Source organism: Phoenix dactylifera, chromosome 6 (genome assembly GCF_051530095.1).
Source record: "Phoenix dactylifera cultivar Ajwa chromosome 6, Ajwa_hap1_PhDact_Kaust_v1.1, whole genome shotgun sequence".
NCBI classification, from domain to species: Eukaryota; Viridiplantae; Streptophyta; class Magnoliopsida; order Arecales; family Arecaceae; genus Phoenix; species Phoenix dactylifera.
In genome coordinates this window covers 35,473,004-35,481,356 of record NC_143195.1, presented here as the reverse complement: position 1 = coordinate 35,481,356, position 8,353 = coordinate 35,473,004, and the positions used below count along the sequence as shown (strand labels likewise).

General features: G+C 42.7%; 1 protein-coding gene across 1 annotated transcript; it reads right to left on the bottom strand.

Moving 5' to 3' along the window:
* Window positions 1–4,483, bottom strand: LOC103704696 (transcription factor bHLH71-like). Its single transcript, XM_039126534.3, has 3 exons — window positions 3,783–4,483; window positions 2,591–3,028; window positions 1–374 (listed from the first exon to the last, which is right to left on the bottom strand). Exons 1-3 carry the CDS (start codon window positions 4,164–4,166, stop codon window positions 273–275), a joined length of 924 nt encoding a protein of 307 aa, XP_038982462.1. The 5' UTR covers window positions 4,167–4,483; the 3' UTR covers window positions 1–272.
* Between the last annotated feature and the right edge of the window lie 3,870 nt (window positions 4,484–8,353).

The window sequence follows — 8,353 nt, the reverse complement described above, 5'->3', positions numbered from 1 at the left end:
TGCTTAATGCACCTAAAATGTACTATTGACCGCATTAATGAACATTAGGTTGGTGGTCCGATTGATGAGCTTGGGCCATCGATAAGGGATGGGCCTAAAGAAGACAATCCAAGACAATCCACCAAGCTTTACAAGGTAAAAGGAGACCATCAGGTCAGAGGACCATAACACACATGATTACACCTGCACAGAAGTGGGAATTAGGCGAGCCCATTGCATTCCTGTGGAAAGCTCAAACCTCATGGATGGTCCCGGACTCCTCTCGCAGCCTTTTAATGGCTTAGGGCAGTCATCTCTGCTTCCATCAAGGAGAGGATGTGGTGAACCGCAGCCGCGATGTCGTTGACCGTTGTCAGATTGCAACCCTCCTCGACCTGCAACATCACCACAAAATTATACATTTTTTTATGTAATAATCTATTGCATAAAAACAATATATACGTGCACATATGTAGGCATTGAAGATTAAAATAGTTACCCTTATCTTAGCAAGGCATCCGCCTTGTGTCATTAGTGAACAATCACCGTCACAAAAATCTTCACTTATATATATAGAATAGGAGCATAAATTTTCCGTTTGATTTTTGTAACAGAGAGATCATGCAAGCATAGCTAGGGCTATCAATAGGCCAAGCAAGCCCAAATGGCTGAAGACCGGGCTCTAGAAAACAACCAGGTTCCGGCCCATATTTCAGGCCATAAATCCTGCCTCTCATGGGACAATGACAAATAAAAAGGCCGAACAAGTCCAGGTCCGGCGCTAATTAGGTCTCGGAATGGGCTGGGCCTTAGATCCCCAACCCCAGACTTAATTGAGGCCTGAGCCGGACCTCGTTCGATCTCGGGATGCTTGTTCTGGTGTATGAACAACTAAGAATGGTATGTGACATGTACTGAAAGGTTTATATCCATAATCCCATGCTTATTAAGTTATGTTCGATGGAAGAGTGAAGACGTTCTGATTACCATAAACTTATGCCGAGAACAATTCAGAAAGAAATAAAATGGAGATTCCTGACAATGTGAAGCCAGTCATGCAGGGTGTTTGAGTTTAATTTAGTGCAGAGGTATATCAAATCAAAGACAAATGGCTATCGCGCTAAATCTTGCTAATAATAAAGATTAAAGGATAACTAATTTTCAATAAAGCTTTATTGTTTCAAGAATAAATAATTATGAGATTATTCTCATCTAATACCCCATGGCTAACATTGCCGATTTTTTTTTTCTCACTTTGAGTGCATGTTCACGTGCGCACGTGTGAGTCAGGGCGTGAGAGAGAGAAAAAGAAGGAAGCAAAGTGAATATACTATCCAAAAACAAAATTTTATTAATTGAAAACAAATATGCGAAATCGTACTTCAAGAGTTACTTATCTACTAAACTTACCTAAGTAAACTATTATTTATCCTTTTGAGAGTAGAAATAGTTCTGCAGCATTGGACGAGTGTTTGGAACCTAGCCTTCAGATTGTTATGACCATTTCTCCTGAGTTAAATGTCAAAACTTTGTTCGATAAGCATGCCATTGGGTCAAAATCGAGCGAGCATGAAGACCACTGCTACATCTCGCGTGGCAGATGTCAGACTTAAGTAACCAGCCAAACAAGTCCGATGGACGATAGTCACGGAGTATTTCCTAAAGCTGTTTAGTCTTAATTCAAATCTGCGCCGTATCCATGATGGGCCCTAAAGTAGCCATCAAATCAGAAAAGCGAGAGAGCCTTTTTGGACAAAAACAAAAGGGCATCTATAGATGATGGATCCTAGTAAGAGGAACGCTCTTTCCCCCCCTAATCCTTCCAAAAGATGGACCAAACTCTGGAGTAATGAGACACTATATATATATATATAGAGAGAGAGAGAGAGAGATCCAAATGATTCAAAGGGCAAAATCTATGGGTAAGGCAGCAGCCTAATATCCCTGCTTGGGGTGATCCTGCGCGTATGATTTGATTCGGGTTCATAAAATCCCTGAGCAAAGGTGACCTAAGTAAGCTATTATTTGGCCCATGGCTTATGGGAACTCCACTATTCTTTCCATAAACCAAGCCAAGCCATGATGGTAGCTGTCAAATCTGAACAAAACTGCTGCAATTTACCTTGAGATTATGCTTGCTTAAAAAAATCATAATTCACCTTCAGGCTTCAGCTTAGAAAAAGTCTTGAAACTGTCAACTCCCAAAGAATCCAGAGCAGCGGACATCACCCCTCTCTCTTTCTTCCTAGCCGATGTAAACTAGTGCCACAGCACCTAGTAACGCTTTTTTGGTTTCAAAATCAGACACAAGAACAGTGGTTTCTAATAAGATGGTACGTGACGGAGAGTCCACTTTAGTCTCGCCCAAGAACAATTGTATATGAGCAGAAAAAAGGCAAGCGCAGGGGAATATCTGACACTTCCTTCCCAACTATCAAGGCAGCATCGATCTGGCTTCCTAATCACCCACTCAAGATGCCCACTTGATTATCTCGCAACCTCACATGGATACCAGTGCAAACTTTGCTGCAAATCGATACTAGAAATGGTATACATCGGCATACACATAAAAATATTTAGAAAGACTCGTGGGAAGAGCATTGGCGCATACCTTGGCACTAAGGGAGTAGAGGACCATGGAGTCCAGGGTGGTGACGTTGAGGTGTAGAATGGTGAGCCTGAGGCTCTGAAGCCCGGCCACCATCTTGAGGAGCTGTCTAGGCCTTCTAGGTGAGAGAATCCGAAGATTTGCATGCGTTTCGATCAAGGTGACCTCGATGTCGGCCACCGCCGACAGGTTCTCCGGTGGAGGGCTGTCCCCGGGTGCATGGCACCAGATGTACTGTGGGTAGGCAAAGAAACGAGCAAAGGGAGGGGAATCAGTTTCATCGGTGTTGCTGCTGGTGCACCCTGGCTCGATGCTTGGCGTTTTCTCGGCCTTGCTCCTTTGTTGCTGGAGTGTTCTCTTCTGGACTTCAAGGGACTGGAGGAGTTGCTCGAGCTCCTTCACAAAATCAATGGCTCCACCCACAACGGACGCTTGGTCGCCCTACAGAGCAGCACCAGCATCTCAGCTGATAAGTGGAGGCCTTTCAACTCAACGCTCTTTTACAGCAGTTACATGAAAGGAAAACTATTAGTATATAGAAACTAATATTTTCCAACCAAGCACGCATAAATGAGGTCGCAAAGCAGTAGTGTATTTGTAAAGGGAATTGCCTTTTTACCTCCCTTTGCAGCATGGCACACTTTCTACACACTTTATTACTTAAGCATATATATGAGAAGAACATATAAACAGAACTAATGAAGAGAAGAGTGGTGATGATGCGGATTTCTGAACCACAAGCTCTCTTTAAACTAGAAGAGAGAGTAATCGTGAAACTAATAAAGGAAGAGCATAATTGTAGATATAAACCAAAGACGCAAAATCATTAAAGAGCGTCTCAGTCTCAGAAAAGGATTGTTCTCTAGGTCAAAATGAAGGTAATTATTTTAATAATTGCTTCTTGCAACATACCGTTCGTGCCAATTCCTTCAGCTAATCATCTAAGGGGGCTTCTTGAGAGGATTAACGGAGACAAGAGGGGTGGCAGCGGTTCGTTCCAATCAAGTGCTCTTTTAACGTGTAAAAAGAGAAGAGCCATTGATGAAGGGAGAAGAACGTAATATTATATCAAAAACATGGAAGCATGTAGCATGGTTAAAGAACATCTCAGTTGCTTCATTTAAGCATTTATACGCAAACCAGATAAGAGAATTCTGGTCAACAAAAGAAGAAAGAAGAGAGCTGAGAGCCAAACCCTTTGGACGTAGGACTCTGGCATTAGGGACCGCAGCACGGCGAGGTGCTCGTTCATCTGGCGACGGCGGTTGCGCTCGACGGCAATGTGGGTCATCCGCTGGCTCTCCGCCTCCTCCTTATTCTTGCAGCTCCTCGGCCGCCTCCGCCACTTCCTCCTCCCCTGCCCTTCCATCGTGCTAGGCCTTGAATCTGTTGAGCCCCCTAACATCGCCGGCATCGAGTGACGGACGCCCAACGAGCTCAATCCGTCACCACCGCCGGCATTGTCGAAGAGGAGCCTTGAGCATGATGAAGCGTCAGGGTGGTGGAGTGGGGTGGCGGAGATGGTATCATAGACGAGAAAAATAGGGAGCTCACTAGAAGCCAGTGCTTCCAGTGTCATGGTGCTCTCCTTCTAGTGTCGGTGTTCCTGTGTGTTTGTTACCGCGCGCTGTATGCACCACTTTTCACCCTAGCTTTTTATCTTTTTTTTCTTTTCAACAATTCCTCTCTTGGACTCCATTACCCAAGCTCAAGAGAGCTTCCATGGATCATATAATAACACTACAAACCATTTGACACCAAAACCCCGCTTTCTTCCCGAGTGTGGGGAGAGAGCTGGAGAGGTGATGAAATGGAGGGGCATGAAAAGGTTACACGTGAGGGGTCAGAAAACGGAAGAGCTTTTCTGCTTCAAGATGGTGAGAGAGAGAGGAGGAGCCTCCCATTATTCTGCTTCAGAAATCGCTCTCCCTCGGTTTCCCACATCCGTAGATGCCGTCAGGTGGCTGCAGCCCATTGTCTGTTGCTGAGGTGGGGGCCCACACAGAGCCAACAAAGCAAGCTGGCAATGGCCCATATAATAGCCACACTGGAAAAGACCAAAGTAGTGGGGCTAAAAGAGCAGCACATGGGCGGTGAGGGGTCACCCAAAAAAAAGACACCGACCATCTCCACACCAACCTGTACTTTTGGATCCCAGAGGCAATGATCAATGTCCACAGAGGGAGAAATAAGTCAAATAACAAATGGCACCTAAGCTTTGAACCATTTGATAGCTTCGTTGAACAGGCTTTAACTCAATGTCGAAGAGTGGCCCAGGACGAGGCCTTTGGGTCCTATTTCTACCAGTGGCTACTTTCTCAAAGCCCGATGGAATGCTAATAGGTTTTGACCATCTGGGTTCAGGTTTTAATCTAATCGGTAAGCGAAAATCCAATTACAATATTGCCAAATGAGATGAGCATGCAGCTGCGAATTATAATAAATGAGTGCTTACCCACAACCCGATACAGTGCTTACCTTTGAGGGCTCGTTTGGTTCGCGGGAAGCATTTTCCTTCCTAGGAATATGATTCCTGGGAAACAAATTCCTAGGAAGAGAATGCCTAGGAAAATACTTTTGGCATGTTTGGTTGACCATGGAAAAGTGACAAATTTTCAAGGTGATTATGTTTGGTTGGCCATCCACTTTCCTAGGAAAGTTATATATAATTCCTATTATGCCCTTAATAAAAATTAGATTTTTAATGCCTCTTTAATGCTTCTTTAATGCTGAAGGGACTTTTTGGGAAAAAGTAAAAATGGAGTGATTCCCGCCTCATGGGAAAGTAACTTTCCCATGTTTCTCATGGGAAAGACTTTCCCATGAAATGTGGGAATCACATTCCCATGGGAATACAACTTTCCCTTCTCTCTCCTTTGAAAACTCCAACCAAACAAGAGGCATCTCATTACTTTCCCGTTGACCACACTTTCCCCCCTTCTTTTCCCGCGAACCAAACGAGCCATGAGTGTTTAAGCATCTAGCCAGCTCTAGTCCTAATGATTATACAATGACCATGTACTTATATACGAATAATTGGACATAACAAAGTTGTTTCTGGTGTCTCCTCCATTCCCGCAAGTGGAGTTTTTGAGGCTTCCGAGTCCCAATTCCGATGAATAGGTCGCTGCGTCATGTGTAGCCTCCGAGGCGTGTGTGTTTACAGAGAGAAATGGAGAGAGAGAGAGAGAGAGAGTGAGATTAAATAACGAGGGATGGCAGATGTATTACACATCTATGGTCGGAGTTGAGCTGAAAGCGACGTAAGAGAGCATTTTTTATGCGAGGCCTACTCTAAGTGTAGATTGTATCCATCTCAAAAGAGACTCGACTTTGGTGATCGGGTGGGTTCAAAGTCAGTATACTGCATCATCGGATAGGCAGTTCTGCTCCACGACATCCGAAGGCTCGCGGGGGGTTGTGGCTCTTTCTGGGCCACCCATGTTCATCGAGATACGAACATTGTATCTGACTAGGTGGCTTCCTATATAGCCTACCACTTTAATAAATTTTTTTTAGGTGAACCAAATAGGTGTTCCATATTCTCTTCGTCGGCTTTTTTTTTTTTTTTTTTTTTTTTTTTTTTCTGGCACCGGTGTAAAAGAAATGAAAAAACAAAAAAATAAGAGAGAAAGGGGATGGAAAAGATGACCAACATAGCGACTTCGTTTCCCGTACGTGGTGCCAAGGGGGTTTGAGGGCCGTACAATGTCTTTTGGGGAAGGCCGTGGACCATGGTCCAACTTGTCTGAGAAATCATGTGACACTCTCTCGAGAACCACGTCAATGAGAGGTGCAATCATCAACACTCATGCTCTCTCTCTCTCTCTCTCTCTCTCTCTCTCTCTCTCTCTCTCTCTCTCTCTCTCTCTCTCTCTCTCTGTGTGTGTGTATATATAAATGCGCACACAAACAGAGAAGTAAAACAATATGCTACATGTTCATGTGTACCTTGAAGGAGAATTGTTAGAGGCATGCAACTTTAATTGTCAAACATATTTAATGACTTTCGTCTCATTTGTGCATCATCATATAACGTTAATAGAGCGGAGCCATTTTAAATTGGGAAGCTTGGTAGGGAGAGACGGGAGGGTACACTTTATGGAGGAGAAATTCAAGTCAACGTGTCTCCCGTTTACGTATGCAAAGGTTGATTGATGAACAGTAACAGAATTCTGAGTCCATTGTCGAGGGAGTGTCGCAATGATCTGTTAATCCTGAGTTGTCCATCGTATCTTACATGAATGACCTAGGGTGAGCGTGAACCTCTCGTACTTTGCCAGGTTGGAGCCTTCCTGCCTACTGCATGGGTTTGGGTACAATGCAAACAGCACAAGGATAAGGTAATGTTACATGGATATAAACGAATTTTATCAAGATGGCTGACTTTCTAGCATGCAACATTCTGAAAAAGGTTTCTAGTAAAGCTGTTGAGAAAACTTCTTTTGAATTGTAGACAAGACGTGAACCCAATTTAGCCCATTTTAGAGTTTGGGGCTGCCCAGTTGAAGTTAGGATTTATAATCCTACTGAAAAGAAATTAGATCCCAAATCTACACCAGAATTTATAGATCAAAGGGCTATAAGTTCTATAGTCCTAATCATGGCACCAAAATTATTGAGTCCATTATGGAGAAATTTCTTTCTTGTACTTGGTACTAGTGGGAGTTCTGTATTAAAGAAAACATTTACAGAACCGAGTCAAGTTGTGGTTTCAATTTTCGTTGTACAAGAAAGAGTTATTTTTCAGCTGATTGCCACGGTTCATGAAGAACGTGGGCATCAAGAAGAGCCTCACGTTCCTCCTTCAACAGTGGTTGAGTTAGTTTTTTGAACCACAGGTTAGGAGACCACAAAAAGAAAGAAGGTCTGCCTTGCCTAATGACTATAATGTCTACTTACTCGAGAGTGATTTTAATATTGGGCATAATATTGATCTTGTCTCTTTTAATGAACATTAACAAGACCTGATTTAGATAAATGGCTGAATGCCATGGAAAATGAAATGCTTTCTATAAAGAGAAATGGAGTTTGGGAACTTGTTGAACTTCCACCACATGTTAAGGCCATAGGTTGCAAATAGGTTTACAAATTCAAGTAAGACTCAAAAGGGAATATTGAACCACAAAAAGCTAGATTGGTTGCAGGGTTCACTCGTCGAGAGGGCATCGACCATAATGAGACTTTTTCACCGGTTTCATCCAAGGATTTCTTTAGAATTATCATGGCACTTGTAGCACACTATAATTTGGAGTTTCATTAAATGGATGTTAAGACAATGTTTTTAAATGGAGATCTCTATGAAGAAGTTTACATGAGGCAACCTGAAGGTTTTGTCGTAGAAGAAAAGAAAAATTTGGTGTGTAAGTTGAACAAATCCATATATGGGCTCAAGCAAGCATCCCGACAATGATATTTGAAATTTGATGAAGTTGTGACTTCTCTTGGTTTTATTGAAAATACAGTGGACCAATGCATTTATCTCAAGATCAGTGGGAGAAAATTCATTTTTCTCGTTTTGTATGTGGATGATATTTTACTTGCTAGTAGTGACTTAGGGTTACTTCATGAGATAAGGAAAATATCATTGCTAATTTTGAAAAGAAAGATCTTGGGGAAGCTTCTTTTGTACTATAAATTGAGATACATCGTGATAGAGATCATGGCTTGTTGGGACTTTCGCAAAAGATATACATACGACGCATCCTAGAGAGGTTCAATATGCAAAAGTGTGCACTTAGTGATGTACCTATTGTAAAAGGGGAT

Excerpts from the sequence above, each read along its gene's own strand:
- LOC103704696 (XM_039126534.3), bottom strand. The coding sequence starts at position 4,166 with ATGACACTGGAAGCACTGGCTTCTAGTGAGCTCCCTATTTTTCTCGTC. Across the intron at positions 3,029-3,782 it reads CAGAGTCCTACGTCCAAAGG|GGCGACCAAGCGTCCGTTGT; the intron begins GTTTGGCTCTCA and ends GCTGCTCTGTAG. Across the intron at positions 375-2,590 it reads TCTACTCCCTTAGTGCCAAG|GTCGAGGAGGGTTGCAATCT; the intron begins GTATGCGCCAAT and ends GTGATGTTGCAG.